We start from the raw sequence: 22726 nt of genomic DNA, 5'->3' as shown, positions 1-22726 counted from the left end.
CGTCTACGATTTCCGATAAACACCGACTCACTTTACCCATGCGGCGGCAATAAATTGAAACTATATTAGTTCAACTCGTACTGCGTGATATCAGTCGTGTAGGCCAGCAGAGTAGCGCAATTAATACACACGAACTTTTAGTTTGAATTAAACTTTGAATAAAACCGGCAAGAGAGTGGGTCCAGTTTCATTTCCTGTTGTGTTAGAACATCAAGTAGGAAGGTATTTGGTAGATTATTGAGCTTCTTATTTTTAACGATTGCAGACGACTTAACTGGTTTAATTGGTAGTTAACCTGCATACAGCGGGTGGCTCTAGATTCAAATCCAACCAGCTTCTGTGGCCAAATCCTACTGCAACGAACAGGCGATGTCTCAACTACAGGGATCCTTGTAGAAGTTCAGTAGAGGCAGAAGTAAGAATTCAGTGTGTGTGTGTGTAAAATATGTTCTGTCAAACATTCCTTAAAGAATCCTTGCACACCATCTACTCTCCAATTTATATTAATTCCAGGTCTTGTATTGTTTTTTTAAGCATACTCCTTTATTGGACAATACACAACTCGTGTTCCTTTTTCTGAACAAATCCACAGATCTGCTCCTACTCTCCACGTACGTCCTCAACCTACAACTTTAATTGGAGAGGGTAAACATGACCTAAACCAATAAACTGACCTCAGTCTCATTTGTTTTAAATGGCATCCCAAATCTAACTGTTTTTGGGCCGATTGTTCTGCCATCTTTTTAACAGCTTTATTTGGTTGCAATGTTCAGATAAATACTGATCAGTTTGATCCATCTAGGGTCATTTTGACCAATTTGAATCTGCATTTTTGTTTTAATGTTGCCTGTTATGTATGGTGTTTGTTATTATAGTTATCATATAATTCTTATAATTATGCGATCAGTCCATATGACTGATCTTATAATTATAAGAATGTGTGTGAGGTGCACCTCTAGTGCACCTCTGTCTATCCACAGTCAATATTGCATACTGCGATACCAAACGGCACAGTATTTTGGGTGCTCATTTATGGATGCATGTTGAAGGACCTCTCATGGTTGCAGTGACTCACTCTTTCTCAAAACACCTTTTATTGCATGTTTGAAACTGCCATTGATGGACTGCTGACTCCTCACCAATTACTCTACACATAGCTGTGCACTGTTCTTCACACCAAAGGAACCCCGCCAGCGGTTCTCACAGCTCCAAGTATTTGAATAAACTGACCACAAATTGGGAATTTAAACGCTTCTCTTGCGAAAATATATAAAAACAAAATAAAAGTGCCGTATTAACAGCTTTTAAATTTGACTGACATTTTACAAGACTGACAACTGGTCGAAAGGCACCCAGATGCAATGCATTGTGGGGACGTTGTGTATGCGAGTATACATCCTGACCTTTCTCATGTACACAAATTCCACACACTATGCAGTGTGAACACAAAACATACTCAAGCTTATGGCATACTTGGTAAGAATAGTATGTTAAAATGCCATTTTGAGCACAACCGCAGTAGGGGAAAACAGTTTGCTCACTTTTATGGTTCTTGGACGGTGTGCACCTGCAGAGCCGGTACAGACCACTGCATAGATTACAATAACAGCTCATCTGTTGTGCAGGACGTGCACATGAAAAACCTGTCTAATACACTTGCGGTCTAGACATGGGGATTAGACAGCTGAGGGTCATTCCATGAAACATTACAGCCATGGTTGTTGCAGACACCCTGTGGAGATCTGCACTCAACTGATTGCACCTTTCTAGTTTGATAAATTTCATATTATCCTTCTGATCATATCTCCGAATCACATTTTCTGTAATTCATTGTAACATTATGACCTTTAAGGTTTCGCAACCTCTGTGTGACGTGCTGCTGCCTTCTTGTCCAGACACCTGTCAAAGAGATTTGTATTCTCAGTGAGGCCCTCTTCTGGTTAAAGTTCTTACTTATAATTTTCCATTGCAAGTTTGAGTGTTTTAATTTGCCTACACACACATCTTAAAGACAGTTAATTTGCTCTTTGAGGAGCAGGCCATTTCATCCTTCCATTGTTAACATTGTCATATGTCTTTTTTCAGTTAGGGTGGTCTATGCATCGTCAGACTCAGCCTGGGGGATTTCTTAAAAGCAAAACAATTAAAGAAACATCTTTATTCTCAGTCAAATTGCTTGAGTCGTGAAATATAAATATTTATTTCTTAGTAATGATGCTCCTTATCAACACTCTGTAGTTAAGGGTCACTATCAGGAACCTGAAACAGTTAACAGTATTATACTAAAATATATAAAACATACACCATTTGAAAACAGCCTGATTTAGCTTTGCTGTCAAACTGTACCTACAACAAACAGTAATAATGATTGTGCTGCAAATGTAAGAAATCAAGATTGTAAAGAACACCAAGTATGAACTGTAAAAAAACAATACAAAATATATTACAAAATGCATACATTATATACAGTACACCTGCCTGTATATTGGCATTTGTGTCACTATCCAGGAACTAAATGATAACTTAGTGGACACATGAAACAAAACAAGTCAAGAATTATTGCTACATACAATGTAGTATGTTTGAAATCACCATACAATGGCAGGTTTAAGGTTTCTTCTCACATCCAGTGAGTTTTTCATTGTTGCGTTTTTGCAAAGCTTGAGTGTTATCTGACTTTGTGGAGGTCAGACGGTAAATGTTTCGCTTGGAGAATACGTCAGGAAAGATTGTAAAGTCATCGTTAAAATTCCATTCTTTCCAAATGCGCTGTCTGTTGTTGCATCTGTGAGAATAAGAAAAACATGTCAATCCTTATCATGTTTCATCTCCCTTACTGCTATCTGCGCCATCTATTTGTTTAAGATTTTGATTGGTTTAAAGAATGCCTGAATGGAGAATAATGTCCAATAACATGGTCGTTTTGAGGCACTGAAGTACTGAAAGCCATTGATCTTTGTTACCTATCAAGAGATGTTTTTTAAACTCCTTCAAAATACACCCACAATATCATGAGACTCAGTGAGTGTAAAGTGTATCTGTGCATTAGTGTCTCACCGGTTATAAAAACAGGGTAACGGGCCGATATATTCTGGACCTGCAAACGGACCAAACACGTGAGATAGTCGGGCAGATCTCTTGACATGAGGTCACACTCATGATAAGGCAAGACCTCCAATAGTCCAGCTTCAAGGCAAAAGTTGAGGAAGTGCTTCTTCTCCTTCGCCTCTACACTTAACCTGGATGTGAGAAGAGACATAATGTTCAGACAGGCAACATTTGAGCAGAAAGGATTTTATAAAGTGCAGAATCACCATCAGTCTTTTATAAAAGGATGGCAAACACTCTGTATGGCAACTGTGAAAGAGCTATGAATTCAAACATAGAAGAGAATATTATGGAAAAACACTGTTGTTGCTGCCAAGAGGCCAGTCAGTAAAAAAAAGAAGAAAAAAGACCCGGAATACCTAGAACCTGTGTAACCGCTATACAGGGAAGTGAGAAACAAAGAGTTTTTTGTTGTGACTTTTCCAAAGCTAACCCTTACCTCGCATTTTCTTTCAGCCGACGGCTGTCTCCGTAGTGCATCATCCACTTCCACTTCCCCGTTCCGCTGAACTCTTGCAAGATTTCTGACATTTTTTTCATGGTGCCTTAAAATTCATACGAAATGTATATCATGAGTTTACCTGGACGATGACATGACTAAATATATATAAAAAAACTCAAACGTTGCTAGTCAGTACAAAGTGCACATACAAAGGCTGAGGGGCTCCAGTGCTGCCCTGTCGAACATTATAAAGCCACCCCTCGTGAAGAGCTCCTGGTGGGTGAGGTTCACAACATCATCCGGTTCGTCAATTCCAGCAAACTGCACACCTGGTGATGTCTTCAGCTTGAGCAAATGTGGGACCTGAGATAGCAGAAAGCTCAATTGGTAACTATTATTAAAAAAAACTATTTTATTATATTTGTTCAAAGTATAAAACAGATTATCTATGGAAAAGAAAATCTCCCACTAGTTCTCAATATGGTGTTTGCAGGATTCCACCCAACCAGAAGAGAAACAACAACTAGAGCCGAGGAGTCTCAACACAGCTATCAATCACGGCTCGTGAATTACTATCAGACTGTCAAACTATATATATATATATATATATATATATATATATATATATATATATATATATATATATATATATATATATATTATGGGCAATGCAGTAACAAAATATTGATTAATTCTTGATCAACGCTGCCTGGTTTAACAGTTTAATTGTGGAATTCATAGTTGCTAACTGAGCCATGATCACTGCGTCAGAGACTTCTCGGTTCTGATTGGTTGTTTTCATTTGGGTGCAAAGGAATCTTCCAATTGCCATTAGGAGCACTAGGAGGAGGCAAAGGAGACAGATTTTTGTTTCCGTCGTGTTCTTTTTGACCAGCTGATCCATTACCTCACAAATGTGCTCTGCAATGTCTTCATTCCTGAGGATGATGAGTAGAGATGAAGAACTTTCCTCAGCAAGGAAGAACTGGAATGGCTGTACAGCAGTGTGGCCCTCAGCCTCCAACTGTGCCTTTTTGAAAATCAAGAAAGAAATGTCCAAAATGTTAACAGCCATTTTCCATAAGCTTTTTTCCATAAAAATGAATCCTGTCTTGCTTTAAAATATTTTGTGATTGCAAATATGTAAACGACAATAACTGGTCAAATAAATGTAGTGATGAAAACAGTCAAATATAAAAAAATATATTTTATTGTGATTGCGTCTACCTCACGCTCTAAATGCACTAAACGATGCAAGTCCCACAAAATCACTTTCATTAACTGAAAATGAAATGTAACAATTAGGTTAAGCCGAACAAGGAATTATTCATCAACAACCTTAATGATGGCAGAGAACTCGGCTGCAGAGAGTGACACCCTGTCCCAACAGCAACCTTTCGTCATGGAAACAAACCACGTAGCTATCAGCACTCAATATCAGACTGGAAACGTAACTACTTAAAAGATGGGTGAGTTGTTTCCAGTAATAATACTCTAATAATGAATGGAAATGACTTGAAATATAATGTAGCCAACAGGAATTAGGAAACTTCCTGTTGTTATCCTGGCGAACACCCTCCTGCCAGCTGCCACCTTATTTAGGTTGTAGTGAAAATGTGTATATATATCTTATCATGTTAACAGCAATGAACTAGAACTCAGCCATTCCCAGTCCATTGCTGGTTTTTAAAGCAACCAACGGGAATAAATAGAAATACAGTATCAGAGAAAAGTTCACTAAATGTGTGACAGTACTTTTCTAAGTGTAGCATTGGTTTGTCCACAAAGTAAGCTAGGACAGAAGAAAGTATATTTTGGGGATAATGTGAGAGGACTCCTTTAGTAGTATATATAGCCATATTTTGAGGAACTGTGGGAACATACTGATCATACAGATGAACAGCAGATTAATTGCTTATTCTTAGTCTGAGAAGTTTGAATGGACATTTACACTGTGCAAACCTCAATCGAAGCTGACCACAACCTCTGATCTCCGTTGAGGATCAAACTAATGTGTGCTGGAACCATTTATACAGCGGAGGAGTGTAAGATGGTCAACAACTACATTTTAGGTGGCATATCACTTTAGTTAGTTCAGAAATGCAAGTTGTAAATGGTATATCCTTGAAGAAACATTGTCAATAGAAATTCTGCAAGTGGAAGTGTGTTGAAAACTCATCTTACCTTGGTTTCCTCAAAGAAGGCATCATCTGACGTCACTAATATGTAGAATCTGTACTTTGTTTTACAGGACTTCTTCACAACTGAATTCAGGTTACTGCGAAAACTTTTGTCCAGCTCTTTCTTCATTTGATCATAGAAGTCAAAATGGTTACCAGGTTCAGTCTTTGGGTAACCTCTATCCATTCTGAAGTGCTGAGGTCTAGATGGTACCTTTTTGACAGCACAAACATCAGTCATCATTGCCCTGTACATACTGGCACACTCTGAAGTCACACCAGAAACTCCAGCATGTTCCATTGGGTTCCCTGTTCCTGGAGAAATGTTTTGAAGACGCAAAGTCTTTTCTTTCTCAGTCAGGTCTTTCCTCTCAGGCATGTGCACCTTGATTTTCTGTCCAACAAGTGACCGTGTGTTCAAATGTGTGTTTAATTGATCCACTGAATCCTCCTGCTCCTCTAAACTGCAAAAGTGCACAGTTACAGGACTGGCGCAAGACAAATTCAGTTTGTCATGCATGTCTAGTTGACTGAGTGGTCCCCTTTTACTCCTTTTCAGAAGATGTTTCATTTTTTCTGAGAAGATAAGGCACTCCTGCTCCATCGACGCCTCGGTGAGGTCATCTTGTATGCACCTCTGAGAAACCTGCTCCAGAAAAGAATGAGATCTCTTCCGGGTGGTGTTATAGACCGTACAAATGAGTGAGCTTTGAGGTCCCAGGAAAAGACTGTCATCTATTATGGCACCATCATGTTTATCTGCATGTGAAGTTGATGCATCAGAGCAGTCTTTCTGAATCATCTGAATGCTCTTTTTAATTGTTTGCCCAACTTTCTCAACTGAACCTTGGTTTCCATCATTGAATTTATAGGAACCGTTTGCCGATTTAAAAGACTGCCCAGGTAGAGATGAGGGTATTTTGTTAAGTTTTGAAATGTCTTGTGACTTACTGTCACTAACATTTGATAACCAACTGCTCTTTGTAGAAAGCTCACTGGCCTCTTGCTTGACCTCATTTACTCCTTCAGAAGTTCTCTTGGGACTTTCTGTGTTTTTCACCAAGAGCATGGTAGTGGGTATGGTGTATGTGACTTTAGGGGTTTCAGTCTGCTTATCTTTGGAGAAATGTGACATTACAGCGTTTTCAATTTGTCTGTCTATAGAGATGCCTTGATTTTCATCACTCTGACATGGTTTCACTGCCATGACAGGACGCTGACTGTATGAACGTGGTTGTTGATTTAAATGTTTCTGTGATGTAGTTGTATGTATATCTTGGTCAACATTTAGGTTGATAGCTTGCATACTCTCAGTAGAAGGACCAGATATGTAGGGTTGACCATATTCTTGCCCTGGGGAGGTTTCCTGTATCGTATCTGTTCTTTCAAAGTAGTCTTGAACTGATGATTCAGTTTTCAGTAGCAGCAACTTAACACCAAGTACTTCCTCTAATTTACTTTTGAACGGGGATAGAGGAAAGGGATCTGCGGATTCTGTGTTAATTTCTTGTGAAGTAGAGGCCGACACCACAGCTGGTGCTGTATTGCTCATTATCTTGTCATTAGAGTTAAATGAGGTATGGCTTGGGGAAAAGCAAGATGTGATGTTCTTGCTTCTGGGTTTAGCGGTTTCATCAAGAGTGCGTTTCATATCAGCGGTTTCTATCTGGCTGGATGTGTCACTGTGGCTTGATTTGGAGAGGAACTTGTCTATACTTTGTAGAACTCTTAGAGTTCTTAGTTCAAGATCAGGATGAAGATTGTGATGAGGGTTAGCGTCACAGTTAACTGTAGACCTGTGAGACATCTCATCCTTCATGGATGTTGAGCCTCTGCTAAGACGTTTCTGAGTCAGAGGAGAAGCAGAGCAAGTTAAGTACACATATGGTTTTTCATCCATAGTAGGGGTGGCGCACTGGTCGTCAGACTCAGTTCCCGGATGGTTCGTATTACTAACATCAATAACTGATAGTAATATTTTGCCAACAGACAGTTCTGCCTTCTGAGCGTCCATTTTAGATTCACTGCATACTCCTGTAGGTAGGTCAGTTTCATGGGAGGTAGTTTCACTGATGAATGGTATTTCATCCTGGTCTTGAACAACTTCTTCAACCTTACTTTGTGAGTGTGAATCGTGTGGTTGTACTGTATCCTCCCCAGAGGTGTCTATTCCAATAAAGGGAATTACAACCATACTATGGATCTTTTCCAATGCCTCATTTGTTTTATCGATCTGTTTGAGATCTGTTTCTTTAGTCAGTTCCTCTTCAGCTTCACACTGAGGGGAATGAGCCTGATGATGAAATACATTTTTTTCAGTTGTGTTATCAGCTTCTTGCTCTCCTTTAATTGATTTGGTATCCAGATCTTCATCATCATCACCACTCCAATTGAAGTTTGGCATTACTTTGTCATTTGTCTGGGGAATAGGCCCATCTTTGCACTTGTTGTCATCAGACATGGGTAATTCTAGCTTCTGATAATGTACCTTATCTGCTAAATAAATATCCTTTTCTAAACGATTCTCAACTGCAGGTTCTTCCGAAAAAGGATTCATTTTTGATGGAGCATGAGTACATTTTTCTGAAATGGCATGGTCATTTGCACTACCGTTTGCACACAGGTTTCTTAACTGCAAAGCATTGCAAGCACCTTCTTTGTTGTCAGCTTGAGGTGGTTGCTCATCCAATGGTGGTTCTGGATTACTTTCCGTGATGCAATCCATCTTTACCGAGTCTGGGCCATCAAACATCATAGGTACTGGTTGTTCACTCAAATCCCTGTCAGTTTGCACAGGTGAAACACAACTGTCTTTCTCACAAAGTCGATCTTCTTTTCCAATGTGATCTTCAGCTTTCATCACTTCCACATCGTCATTTACATTTTCAGTCTTGTCTGGTGAAACTGCTTTCAGCTCCTCTGTAGGTAACTGATTCTCATTTTCCAAAACATTTCCATTGCACACAACACCCAATTCTTCGTTTGTTGGATCCTCATTTGCATGAATCACTTCTGGAGACTGTTTTACATTGCCTTCTTGATATGGCTTTTGTTTCACTTCCCAGTTTTCCCCATCTTTGGATTCAGTTTCATCATGCTCAACTGTATGAAGCACATCAACTGTTTCTCTGTTGGAGTCTACCTCTTTGTCTGTTACAGATTTGGATGAATGCTTTTCATGTTTTTGTACTAAACTAATCTCTGTCGCTTCTGAATTTTCTATCCCATCTTTCGTATCCATCTTCTTATTGTTGTATCCATGTAACACATGGCTAATTCCTGAAGCCGTTTGATTATTTTCTTGCTGAACGGACACCTTTTCCATTTCTTCTCGTACACAAATGATTGTTTCATCCCCTTTACAAGATGGTACATCGGTGTGCTCCAGACTCCCAGCTTTTTCTTTCACGTCCCAGTTTTCCCCATCTTTGGATTCAGTTTCAGCATGCTCAACTGTATGAAGCACATCACCTACTTCTCTGTTGGAGTCTACCTCTTCGTCTGTTACAGATTTGGATGAATCCTTTTCATGTTTTTGTACTAAACTCATCTCTGTCGCTTCTGAATTTTCTATCCCATCTTTCGTATCCATCTTCTTATTGTTGTATCCATGTAACACATGGCTAATTCCTGAAGCCGTTTGATTATTTTCTTGCTGAACGGACACCTTTTCCATTTCTTCTCGTACACAAATGATTGTTTCATCCCCTTTACAAGATGGTACATCGGTGTGCTCCAGACTCCCAGCTTTTTCTTTCACGTCCCAGTTTTCCCCATCTTTGGATTCAGTTTCAGCATGCTCAACTGTATGAAGCACATCACCTACTTCTCTGTTGGAGTCTACCTCTTCGTCTGTTACAGATTTGGATGAATCCTTTTCATTTGTTTGTACTAAACTCATCTCTGTAGCTTCTGAATTTTCGATCCCATCTTTCATATCCGTCTTCTTATTGTTGTATCCATGTAACACATGGCTAATTCCTGAAGCCATTTGATTATTTTCTTGCTGAACGGACACCTTTTCCATTTCTTCTCGTACAGAAATGATCGTTTCATCCTCTTTACAAGATGGTACATCGGTATGCTCCAGACGCCCATCTTTTTCTTTCACTTCCAAGTTTTCCCCATCTTTGGATTCAGTTTCATCATGCTCAACTGTATGAAGCACATCACCTGCTTCTCTGTTGGAGTCTACCTCTTCGTCTGTTACAGATTTGGCTGAATCCTTTTCATGTTTTTGTACTAAACTCATCTCTGTCGCTTCTGAATTTTCTATCCCATCTTTCATATCCGTCTTCTTATTGTTGTATCCATGTAACACATAGCTAATTCCTGACGCTGTTTCATTATTTTCTGGCTGAACGGACACCTTTTCCATTTCTTCTTGTACAGAAATAATCGTTTCATCCCCTTTACAAGATGATACATCGGTGTGCTCCAGACTCCCAGCTTTTTCCAATGGGGTACAAGTCCTCTTATTTTCATAGGCCCTTCTGACATCATTCACCTCATTTATGATCTCTGTGGAGTGTACCATCTTTTTGGAATGCTGGAAGAATAAAAATAAAACAGAATAAGGATTAGAATTACATAAAGCACAAATAGCTTTTGTTCACATGAAAACCGTGACTTGTTCAAGGTTTCTAACAATGAATACTGTACATCACAATTAGAAAGGGTAATAAAATAATTTGGATATTAAAGCTATACTTCACCCTTAAAATTATCATTGGATATAGAAATGGCAATTTTAGGGTTAAGAATTCCTTCAAGAAGATAGTTGCTGCCATACATGCGGATGCATCAGTGATAATCAAAGTACCCAGTTTGGCATTAAATTTCCTTGCTTTTCTGTCCACTTATCCATTTTATACCCACCAATCACACAGAGCCCTGATACAATAAATAAGATATATACAGGCATTCCTTTTTCAGTTGGTTAAATCCGAGTAGCAATCATACAGTACATCAGCACCATGGTATGCACAGTCCATCTGGAAAATGTGTGCATCACCAGAGTGCGGCACAAGACAGACATGTCAGGCACTGCACAGGGCTCTTGGAAATGAGTACACAAACTTCAATACTCTTTCTAGAGCAGGCCTGGCCAACCCGCGGCTCGCGAGCCTCATGCGGCTCTTTAACTAGTTTCATGCGGCTCTTCAGGAGCTGTCACATGACATGCGTCAAAAATGCTTGGCTGGCGCTGTCATTCACTCCCCCTACAGCTAGATGGCACACTGACCATGTAAGCCTGTTTGAGTGACGTCAAACGAGCGACGAGAGAATCTTTGGTGTGACATCATTTGTGTTGTAAACAATTTCCGTCAAGTTACCTCTTGAAATGACAGGGAAAAAAAGCACAGCCAAACGAAAATATGAAGAAGAACACAGGACGTTTTTGCCAGAGTGGGAGAGTTTATATTTTTTTGTTAAACGTAATGGCATGCCGATCTGCCTTATATGTCACGCAGCATTAGCGCATTTCAAAGCTTCAAATCTTCAGCGTCACTTCAGCTCACTCCACCCTAACATCGAACAGGAATTTCCAAAAGGGACTGAACTTCGCAAGAACAAGTTGGTCGCTTTGAAAAGCCAGGCAGAAAAGCAGGTGCAGTTTTTCCAAAAATGTACGAAACACTCGGAGACCGTAACGCTTGCATCATATCAGCTGGCTTGGAACATAGCACGGGCTAAAAAGCCACACAACGAAGGGGACTTCATTAAAAAATGCCTCATTGACGCCTTTGAAATCTTGGCTCCTGGAGACGATTTGAAGAGGATTGTTCAAGATAAGGAATGCCAGAAGTCTCACTAAGCAGCATAGTAAGAGAAAGATGTTATTGAAAATTATTCTATTATTGTTTGTGGACTTGCTTGAACTGAGAGTTTGTGTGTGTGTGAGACAGTGCACACGTTAACTGTTGAAAATTACTGATATTATCATGTTGGTGTGGTTATTTTCATTAGATCTGGCTGAGCAGAGGTCTGTGTATGCGTGCATACATGATTAAAAGATGATGTTCATGTGTACCCATGTGTATGATGTGGCTCTTTGCAGTAACACAGAAAAAAAAGTGGCTCTTAGTCTCTGACTAGTTGGCCACCCCTGTTCTAGAGTATGGTTTGTACAGTGCAAACCATTGGGGGCATCAGAAGATGGGATGGACATCCATTAGATTACCCATTGGGTAAGATTAAGGATAAAATATGTGATTGGATATCTCTGAAGCATCAACTGCAGATAATCTATTTCTGCTCTTCCATGAGTATGCATTGATGATTGAGGTGTTTGCTTGGGAGCTGTGTTGTCAGGGACAATAGTTATTGGAAGGGTCTCCCATTGCCAATTGACCCATGTCTCTAGGCCAGAAAAGGAGTGATTTGAACACCCTTATGAGAAAGCCAAAATAGGACATAGCCACCGTATCCAGAATATGGAAAATGGGCTACGCCCCGGAGAAAAGTCTTTAGAGGATTGCCTATCAGCTGGGGCTGGACCGTGCCTCAGTTCCCCCCTCCCCCATAAAAATAGGAAGGGCCTTTTGTTTAGGGGTCACCACCCAGACAGAAAGGAATGGTATAGTACATGGGTCGTTTGGCAGCAGGCAAATGTGAAGGCCTTGTCTAGTTGATCACTAACCACTGAAACCAGCAATCAGTATGTGGAATGTCACCTTTGGTGGAAGGGGTTGAGGCAGAATAGCACCAACTATACATAGTTGGGCACATCTCTCAGGTCCTGGATAGAAGCTTGACTCTCCTTGGCTGATGTCATCCAGGGGGCTTGCCTTGTGGTAATGCCTTGTATGCTGATGAGAATAAAAGGAAAGCCACCATTATGTTTGTTCTTATGTGCCAAATAGCTTTTCAGAGTGTTTATATCAGATGGTGGTACAGTAGAACCTGGTAGATTGTCAATCAAAGTATCCATTACTGCAAACAAAACATATCATGTAATTGTTTTATATTCAAAATACCATTGGACAAAAACATGAAATGCATAATAGTTTGTCTTTAATGTAACATTACGATTGGATCCCAACCTGTATTGCATTTGCCTCCTGTGGTCCCACAGATGACTTGAGTGCGTTTAATATTTCACTTGCTTCTTTCCGATCAATGGACGCAAAAGTCTCTTTTCTTTTTGCTTGTGGATCTGGACTGACAATCTCTGCATTGGTGTTTCTTAGTGACAAATCCAAAATCCCCGATCCTTGGTCCAACATAGAGTCTTCTTTTTTGCTGAAGTCCAAAATCTTTGAAATCGAAGTGTCTGTAATACTCGGGAAAGGTGCAAATGAATTGGCCTTGAGCTCAAACGGAGCTTGAGCCGATGCCATTTCAATGGACAAAGAATCACTCTCTTCTGAAAATGGGGATGAGTCAAGATTAAAGAACCTGGATGTTGACCGGCTGTAGAACAGACCTATCCACATGTGGACGATGAGCCGCACCTCTTCACTGGTGTCTTGCATGGAGAAATCCCAAGGGCTATCAAAGATGTGAAATGCACAACAATTAGCTCTTTCAGTTGAGTAAGTGATGATCATCACATCTCAACTTTACCACATATTGACAGCATGACCATTGTCAACTAGATAAACAAGTATAGCACTAAAATGATGTGAAGTCTAAAGATACATTTTTTACTATTATGTTGAGATTCCTTGTATAAATAAGTAATACAATGTACATACCCATGTAAAGCTCGGACGATAGTTCTATCCTTAGAGTCATTTGAAAACTTGCTGTCCAGATCAAAGTCATAGTTTTCTTTCCATTGCTTTGTGACTTGGATAGATCCATCCTTGTTAACAAAGGTGCGGGAGTGTCTGAACTTTCTTCTGCGCACCAAGTGTTTTTTCAGGTATTCTGGAGTTCTGTGGTTTTGTTCACTACTGTCTTCCTTTCCGACAGAAGGAGGTAGAGTTTTAATTTCATTGCCATACATTGTATGGTGATGGCGCAGCAGTCTAGTAGAACCACTTAAAGGGGATACCTGGAAAGGTGTACCTGGCAAACCCAACAGTAGAGAGGAAGACGGGGGCAATGAGTAAGCATGTTCTTTAGATACCAAACCAACCCATTCACTGACTTCCACAAGATGGTTTGGTGAAGTAGACTCAAGAGGCCGCATGGGTCTAGCAGCAGGCTGTCTAAGCAGAGAATGAAGAACTGACTCTTGCTCAGCACTGGTATGATCTTTCGAAAGGTCACACTTCTTCAAACTTGTCTCAGTTTTTCTTTCAAGTGCTGGGTCTGGTTGTGGTGGAACCTGGTCATTATTGGCACTGAGTGCCAAGTCAGCAAGTAAGCTCAAAGCATCTGTAGATGAGCAAGCACTGTTAATTTTTTTCTTAACAGTCTTCCTGACAGAATTAGCCCTAGTACACTCTTTGAATTTGTGTTTTTCACTGGCAATACAAGTTGGGGTTTGAAAATGCAACCACCCTGTGAAGACAAAACAGAGGAGAGAAAAGAGAATGAAAATAAAAGTAGCACATTGAAAGCATTTGAAATATACTAATGTATTACTATCAGGAAACTGTCACCAACTTGTAAACTATGTCATCGTTTCAAACAAAAGGGATTGGTTGAAAAAGCCAATAACGCCACATTTGGGTGCAGATGTATAGGATAGGCAAAATGTAGCACAAGCCAGAAGAAAGCAACATTAAATGAAGAACTTGCAAAGACTTAGCAAAGCAAAGCAATGCTAAGGACAGATGCAGAGGTAACAGATCCAAGAAAAGGGTCACTTAGTTTTGATGGCATGCTCAATACCGAGATGTTACAAATCATAAGAATCATGCAGAAATGTATAGATATGACTTACATTTCTGTTTAACATATTCCGTAGAGATGCCTTGATGCTTTTTGAGCGTTTTAATCCTTCCCCTTCGCGGAAAGATTGGTGGAGGCCTGTGTATGATTTGAAGTTGTTTGTCTAAAACAGTTTGCTCTTGTTGAATATCTCGACCGTCGGTTTTCGGTATCTTATCTACTGTCTCTCTAGGGGTCAGTCCTAATGCATATGCAAAAATAGGGTCAACTGAAAGCATCTTTGAAACTTCCTTGACACACACATTGGTATCCTGGACACTTGTAATTGTATAATTACTCTTCAGGTTCCTAGCTTGTAAGTCAACTTTGCCCTTCTTGAGACAGGGTTCAGTGTCTTGGGCAGTATCTGCAGTCGTTTCCTCTGAGACGAGGAGATCAGTTTTTCTCTTTCCTCGTAGAAGAACTGATTTTAATTTACTCAACAGAAATTCACCCTTTTTTGCAATCTTTCCCGGGGAGAGGGTATCAGTGTGTTTTTCTTTAACTGCTTCCGAGGGAGGAGTTGCTGTGCCATCAGTCCTTGAAAAATGCTCACTACTCTCTGAATTCAAAATCAATGAACCCTTGCCATCATCTGACGGTACTAAAATGCTGTGTCCAGGAATAACATTGTTGACAACACGTTGAAGATGGTTCCCTCCATCCTTGGATGTTGTGGCCTCTGTTTTGCCCACTGCTGTCTCCTGAGTAGGATCGGACTCTTGCACTATTTCATCCGAGTCATTCACAAAGGTATCAATCAACATTTTTTCAAGACACTGTTCATCTTTTGTAGATTGAAGTTTATCCTTTAAAAACTTAATCTGATCAGCAAAATCTACAGAGCCATGAGGAACCAAAATTCTTCCACATTCGCTGATGACCGGCTTTAAGTCCCAGCGCTCCGTTTTCTTCCTCAGAGGATAAGCTTCAATGTCCATAGAAATTGTGCTTTCCAAGCTCTGCTGTCCAGGGTCTGTTTTTTTCTCATCTGGTACTGCTAATCCAATAGAAGCCGAGTTTACCTTTTCATTTATTGATAGTTGTCTAAATTTGCACATTCGCATTTGTACTTTCCTTCGATCAACATTGGAAGGAGGACTGAACTTAGGGTGGCCTGATGATCCCTTTGCCCGGAATTCCTTCCGACTCTTCAAGTTGTCATCCTCCACTGGTATTTGTAAACTGGGAGTTTCAACGCAAGCTTTAGATACCTTCTTCCGACTTTTGTAATGTCCCCTGCGTCCCCTCCGTTTGTTTTTTGTGAACCCGGGACAATCCAAAAACTTTTTGGGTGCAACATTCACCTCCTTCCGACAGTTCACTTCTTCTGTTTGTAATTTGGCTGTTGAAAAAACAGAAAGCTGAAAGTAATTTTGCTTTGTGGCAGACACAGTACTAATCATACTTAAACCCTCATTAGTGATAGTTTGCTCTGCTGAAGTAATGCTGACAATCAGCTCTGCAGGAAGGTCATCTGATGTAGAAGGAGTCAGGAGATTTTTTGCCCCCATGTCATCAGTTTTATTTAGCACGCTCAGCTCAGATTTGGCAGTGTCTTTGCTTGTATCTCCAACTTGCACATCATCTGGTACAACATTTTGTGGCACAGTTATGAAGTCAACTTGTGATTCTGTGTTTGTTATACAACTGTCCACAGGTGTTTCACTGTTTACAGGAGATATCTGGACTGTCAACTGGTCTTCTGACTCCATGCTAACAGATTTGTCTGGTTGCTCCTCAGGAGATGAGAGACAGATGTAGACATCATCATCAAGGTCTTCCATTCTCTCCTCTTGTCCAGCTGCCAGGATTTCTGAAGCCTTGGACACTGGCAGTTGAAAAGAGTCTGGTTTGTTCAGGTATGACCTGAAGCTCTGCCATGCCTTGTTAGTCCACTCCGGAGATGAGTAGAGGTGCTTGTGAGCATCCGGCACATCATACTGATCAGGAAAGATGCTGACTTCTCTTGTGGGACTTGATGCCAACCCAGGATTGATCAGTGCTGCGTAAGTCTGCATATGCTGCGCCAAGACTTCACAGAATTCTTCACTTGGGTCAAAAGGTGTTTTCTCAACTTCGGCCTCTGCATAACTTAGCACTGGTAGAACCTGCCGGATTTCAGATGACATGGCAAACTTTCTCTCTCGAAATTTAGTGTCTGTGAAAAATGTAGAAAGTGTACCTGTTAAATCTTTGCTTTGTATTTATAAAAAATATCAACATCCACTGTTAACATATGCTGTAATCACCTCTCTGTATGACTTGTGAGTTTGGAAACACAAACATGCCCTGCAGGACATCAGTAGCACTGGACCCAGTATCTGAAAAAACAAAGCAAAAATGTCTCAATGTAGCCGATATGAAGCTGAATCGTGTTTGTTAAAAAGAGATAGAAATCAACAAGTTTTTTTGTGTAACTGACAGCATAGTGCTCCGTCATAATTTTAATATCTTACCATCATATTTGAGGAAATGGGAGGAGTGCAACAGGATGAGAAAACCACCATCATTCAGCTGAATAGTGAGAGCCTGTGGGTGAATGAGCATTTTTGTCAGTTTTTGGATGTTAGATAGCAAGTAAATTCAACAAAAACATTATAACGTAGCACAATAAAAAAAATAAAAATTTTTAAAAAGACTGCGGAAGCTAAAGACTACAAACTAGACAGAGAAAATGATGAACAATTTAAAGAATCAATTCATAGTTTGTCAATATTTGATAAAAAACACCAATCATTTGCTCATAACAATTGTGTTAATGTTAGGGTTTGTCTTGTTTTCTGCATTTGATATCAGTTTAAATGGTATACTTTTGGTTGCTCACTTTTAGACAAACCGAATAAAACACAACTTTGAGCTCTAATAATTGTGACGCATATTTGTGACTATTTTTTTTATGGAATGACTGAATAAGCACTGCAATGTCTGGATGACTATAAACAAAAACTCACAAGATCTTTCTCCTTGATCTCCCGCAGAAGTAAAGAGAGAGAGTGGGTTTCCTCAACCTCAGAAGACACCAACTCACACAGACTGAAGTATAAGCCATCCAGAAAGACTAAAAGACATAAGAAAGAGCCAAACTCATTAATGAAATGTTCAATACATCAAAGAATTGTGTTGAGACATTCCTTGAAGATGTAACTCTTGTGAAATATGGCTAATTTTTTTCAATTTTCTCATAGCACACCTTCTCCATAAAAGCAGGTTTCAAAGACCGCCCTTGGCAGCAGCTGTCGCAGATTCAACATGGAAATGACTCTGCGTATTTCAACAATGGGTGGCCTTAAATGGAAAGACAAGACAACGCACAGACAATAGGTACAAAATAAACAAAATGATATAAGACATTCAAGAATAAAAAAATGTGTGCATTTCCTATGTGCACATCTTAACTTACAGTACGGCAGGAATCAAGGCCCCTGCTGTAGATCGCAGCCCAACCTCATAGACCTGCGGGCCTATTTGAAGCTGACCCCTCCACGGAAAGTATTGACAAACTGGGGGAAGAAAAAATGAAATAAAACAATTATATAACAGTTTTTACTTTGTCAGTAAATGGATATTGGTGTAAGAATATTGTTTTAAAATATTGCAATGTATCTATTCACTAGACAGTAGCTGTATATGAGCTGTTTATTGTGCCAAACCTCTTGGAAGTGCTATTGTATTTCTTTTTGACAGCAATATGTATGGCGAAACACTAGGTTTGCCTTTAATTACATGTTACTTACCGATTTTTTTCTCCTCACTGAAAAGAGAAATCAAGAAACAATTAATCAACCTGACTTAAATTCCATTTCATACAAATTGAACATAGTTGAGTTGCTGAAGTGAGTACCTTTTCTCCTGTGATGCTTCGAGTGTTGCTTTGGTATCCGTATATGAAAATGACACAATGGCAATAGGACAGGCAGCGCTGGGAGATTGAGTCGTCACATTTCTTCCATCATCTAGCAGCTCATACATGTAATACTGCAGGGATACAACAAGACACACTTGAGCTGCCTGGTGTCTATGCCCATGCTTTGCTTATCAACATTTAGATGTGTCAACATACTGACTGCTAAGAAAGACAAATTGCATGTTTTTCCATCACTAGCTAAATGCCTCTATTTACCTGAGTTCTCTCAAAGGCAAGAAAAGAGCTAGTTTTGGAAGATACTGAGGGCAACTGTTCGGACACATGACAGTCAAACCCCACAGTGGGCGCAGTGAAGTTCTGGGTGTAGTTCTCTAAAACCCTTTTAACTCTACCCTGTTGATAACAACAAAAGGACAATGATGTTGTTCATTAATTGTTTAGTTTTTTTTTGTAAAAACACAATGACAACTATTTATTTCTCTCCCCAATACCTTTGTCAGCCTGATGATGGCAACGTATCCAGACTTCCCATGATACCAGCGGTTAAGATCCAGACAGTCAGAGTACATTGATATGTAAACACCTGAGTAAACACAAAAAAAACTTAACTTAATGAGAGTTAAATTATAATAATTAATTCATAACTTCAACGTGCCTTTCCAAATAACTGAATGTCCTACAGCAGCAACGCCACACCCTGAAAGACAAATGTGTCACAGCTGTCAAGGACACACCACACCATTAACATCTGAATAGCCTCACCCACTGCAAGTTGAACGTGAACTCAAAACAATGTTACATTAAGCCATTATGAATACATTCTCTTCACAAGAGATTTTAAGATAAAAAAAGTCCAGGAGTGAAAACTTTGATACTTTAGACAAAAGACAAAAGTTTACTCGCACTAATAATCAAGCTTTTAATTCTTAGTTCCCAGAAGGCAAATCAACAAACTGTATTGATTCCACAAGGAGAAAGTGTAATCTCCCAACAGCAGACAGTACCTCTAATGGTCACCAGATGATAGGATTTTAATAAGTTACTTTCACTACTTTGGATGTATCTTGGTGAGGACTTTATTAAAATACATTGACATATGAATGCGCATAAATAAGAAACCTGACAATGAGTCCATTCAGTGAAGTTTTCACAGGTTGCAAGTCTAAATGTAGGAGTCTTAACAAAGAGTCAAACATAAAACCTGCTTTGGCAGGATGTGTTTGACTCAATAAACGCGTCTGTTATGTGAAGGTATTTGAGGAAGTCTCTCATAGTGAGTAGCATTGCAATTAGCACAGGAACTTAAACAGAGAAGAAGAGGCAAGGATGAGAAGTGCAACATAACAACCCATAGCAAGGAAACATTTAAAATGTGAAGTTATAAAGCAAAACATCATAGAAATTATGTTACAATTAAATTAGAGCTATGTTACAAGGAAACAGCTACAGGGAAACCAACAATAAATGCTGAATTCCTATCATGTGCACCAACATTTAGTTTCCGTTTCCCAGCAGATATTCTTCCACTTTCATTTTTATACATTCAAACAGCCATTTAACTTGCTTTCACTTTCAAAGGCACTAGTGAACCAGACTCTCAACATGGACCTTGCCTTAGCTCGATCTACATTCCAGATACTTTGGACAGGCTGCATGCATGAATAAGGCCATCAAGGTAATATATTTTTAATCAAGTAACTAGTAAGTAAACCATGTAATATTTTACAACAACTGTTGTTTAGACCTCTAGGTCTCCACTTGGTCTTTCCTGCATTGTAATATGACCTCTAGGTTGGTCGTGTCAGAGCTCTCCGGACTAAGATGTCGCTGTGACCTCACTACGGGTTTACATAGAGGCAGTATGAGAGGAGGAAAAACTTAAATCACCATTATTTACCTTTCGAAGGATCTCCAAGAGTTGTACATGTGCTGTTTCCAGGGAGCACACCAATTTCACTTAGTGCATTCGCCTTCAAACAAATACAAATGAGCATAATCACTGGGATTTGTTTGAGCATGATGGTTTTCTCATGTGTACCAGCGTTTCAGTGTTTTTACCTGGTTGGTATCTTCAAACAGCAAAAACCCATAAGATTCCTTCAGGTCCTCCTCTGAATAACCTACTTCTCTTCTCTTTTCTCGGAAAGCATTATACTGATAAAAGAGAAGAAAGAAGAGACCAGTTTGAAAGCTGGAACACCCTCTGACACTAATAATTAAAAAAGGTGAACATATTTAATGACGTCTAAATATTGGTGAATGAGGAATAAGATTTGGACTGACCTTTTCTTCAAGTGCTGGATTTTGTACCAAGACAGCAGACTTGTACCTGAAAGATTGTTTTGACTCCTCGTACAAATACGCATTTTTAAGTGGAGCCAAAATACTGCTTTGAAAGACGTCACATTGTTCTGAGACAGGTACTAAAACACCTGGAAGAATACACAAAAAAATACAATCATTAGCATTACAGCAAAATCGCGTTTTCGCTTTTCTTCAAAAAAGGGAAAAGTTTCACAAGCCTAGGACTTTGTGTACCGTGACACACGACACCGAATGCACGCTTCCTTCTTTTAGTCTCATCATACATAATCCCACAAACAGTTTGGGGGCAAATACATATTCGATGCACGTTTATTGTTAATCTTAAAGTGAAAGTTACACGCGGAGAGGCGAAGAAGAAAAAAAAAAAAAAAAAAAAAAGAAGCTCGTCACCTTTACTCGAGGTACCACCATTCCCACTTTCCATTGCAATACTTATGAAATCTGTCGTTCTCCCTTCGGCCTACGTTGAAAACAGTTGTCTCTGTTGTTGAACATTACAGAAGACATATGCAGTCCCATGAATCCTGCGTCCGGGAAACCTTTCGAAGTAACTTGAGCTTTCGCCGCAATTTCCACTGACATATTAATGCGACAACCAGGAAGTTACAGAACATAAGCCCCAGTCTGAAAGCGGAGAAAGAAAAACATCCACTTAAATCCACTCATATCGGGTAATACGTCCTTTTAATTAGGACAGATCCTCGGTCTTCACACGGTGGTGGTCCGCGGGTGAACAGTCCCGTATCGAAATAGAAACAGAAACCTATCGAGGGGAAACCTCCATCTTGAAAGTCTCCACCAAACTGGTCGTGTTAGTGAAGCTAGCTGCGCTTGCGGTTCTCTGCTCCTGCGTGTGTGTGTGCGTGTGGGTGTGTTGTCCTCTTCTCAGTGAATAATTAATTATTGCTAGCTATAAAACGAACTGACATCGAACCAAAAGACAACCTGTGTTTCTACCCGTAACGTAAACAGCCTGTTAGGTTATGGTTATGGTTTGGATTACACAAGAAATATACAGTGTGGACATTGTTTTTGTGTGTGGTGTAACTCTAGAGCTTGTGGGTGAAGTTGTAGTCCGAGCTAACTGCTAACACACGTTTTCCAACACTCACACTGAGGCAGCACCAAACTTAGTTTAATTTCTGTATTTATAGAAAGAAACCATGAGCCGACAGCATTTGGATTTGATGACCATTCTTCCGGTGTTTGTCATTAAGCGCTCACTAACTTGGTAGGAGGTTATTGTTCGGTGACCCAATGTCCCAGTTTGTCCTGAGTGTCCAGAGTCCAGACTATAAAAACATCAGAAATGCCCCTGCCAGGAACAACATGTCCTTTTTTTCACCAAGATTAGAATGATGTTTACCATGTTCTGCTATATAGCAATAAACAATAGCACACCTACACAAGTGTGCGTACATGAATGGTCACCCCTGGTTTAATGGCCTTTAAAACGCCATTAGACAATGTTTTTAATGTTTTAAATTGGTGCGTAATATGAAATGGTTTACTATTGCTAAACCAAGTGAAAACCAGGAAGACCCCTAATTATGAATCTCTTTGCAGCTTTATGCAATATTTATGCAATATATACATGGTGTTGGTCTCTTTATGGTGTATGGTTGAGTCTTGTGGCTCTCACTGCGAAAACCATAAACTGAGTAGATGTCGTCTCTGTGATATCACCCGTAGGGGTCTGAGGAACCTTGTGAAGTTTAAAGTAGGTGGCTGTTGTCATCAGAGGAGACAGCAAGCTACGGCAACAACAGTCACTCAAAGCGGCCACGCCCTCATTTATACATTTGTATAATTCACATGGGTGAGTGTAATAAGAAACCATCCCCCTTCAGTTGTCAAGAATGAGGATATAGCTGTAGACAGACAAACAGGTTTTTCTTTGTGCCAGTCTGTAAACAGTATTTTCTCTGCTTCAACGGAGATCAATTCGCTTTCAGAGCCAGCCTCAAGTGGTCATTT

The 22726-nt window shown here is 39.8% G+C and overlaps 1 protein-coding gene across 3 annotated transcripts; it reads right to left on the bottom strand.

The window, feature by feature from the left end:
- Positions 1-1969: 1969 nt before the first annotated feature.
- On the bottom strand, positions 1970-21594 carry tasor2 (transcription activation suppressor family member 2). Of its 3 annotated transcripts, none has more exons than XM_034535259.1 (23): positions 20963-21111; positions 20708-20856; positions 20483-20578; positions 20322-20394; positions 18916-19007; positions 18680-18817; positions 18401-18534; positions 18294-18310; positions 17960-18059; positions 17750-17844; positions 17511-17617; positions 17016-17088; positions 16809-16880; positions 14570-16717; positions 13431-14184; positions 12777-13224; positions 12408-12542; positions 5735-10279; positions 4458-4580; positions 3760-3913; positions 3548-3653; positions 3058-3239; positions 1970-2785 (listed from the first exon to the last, which is right to left on the bottom strand). In XM_034535259.1, the coding sequence occupies exons 1-23, from the start codon at positions 21012-21014 to the stop codon at positions 2688-2690; spliced, it is 9891 nt and encodes a 3296-aa protein (XP_034391150.1). In that variant the 5' UTR covers positions 21015-21111; the 3' UTR covers positions 1970-2687. The 3 variants fall into 3 exon arrangements, with proteins under 3 accessions (XP_034391150.1, XP_034391151.1, XP_034391152.1); XM_034535260.1 differs by lacking the exon at positions 20963-21111 and adding an exon at positions 21140-21594 and having other exon boundaries at positions 2665-2785; XM_034535261.1 differs by having other exon boundaries at positions 2665-2785; positions 13431-13746; positions 20963-21110.
- Between the last annotated feature and the right edge of the window lie 1132 nt (positions 21595-22726).

This window comes from Cyclopterus lumpus, chromosome 6, assembly GCF_009769545.1.
Source record: "Cyclopterus lumpus isolate fCycLum1 chromosome 6, fCycLum1.pri, whole genome shotgun sequence".
Lineage (NCBI taxonomy): Eukaryota > Metazoa > Chordata > Actinopteri > Perciformes > Cyclopteridae > Cyclopterus > Cyclopterus lumpus.
Note: the sequence above shows the minus strand (reverse complement) of the source record. Positions and strands in the feature narration are given on the sequence as shown.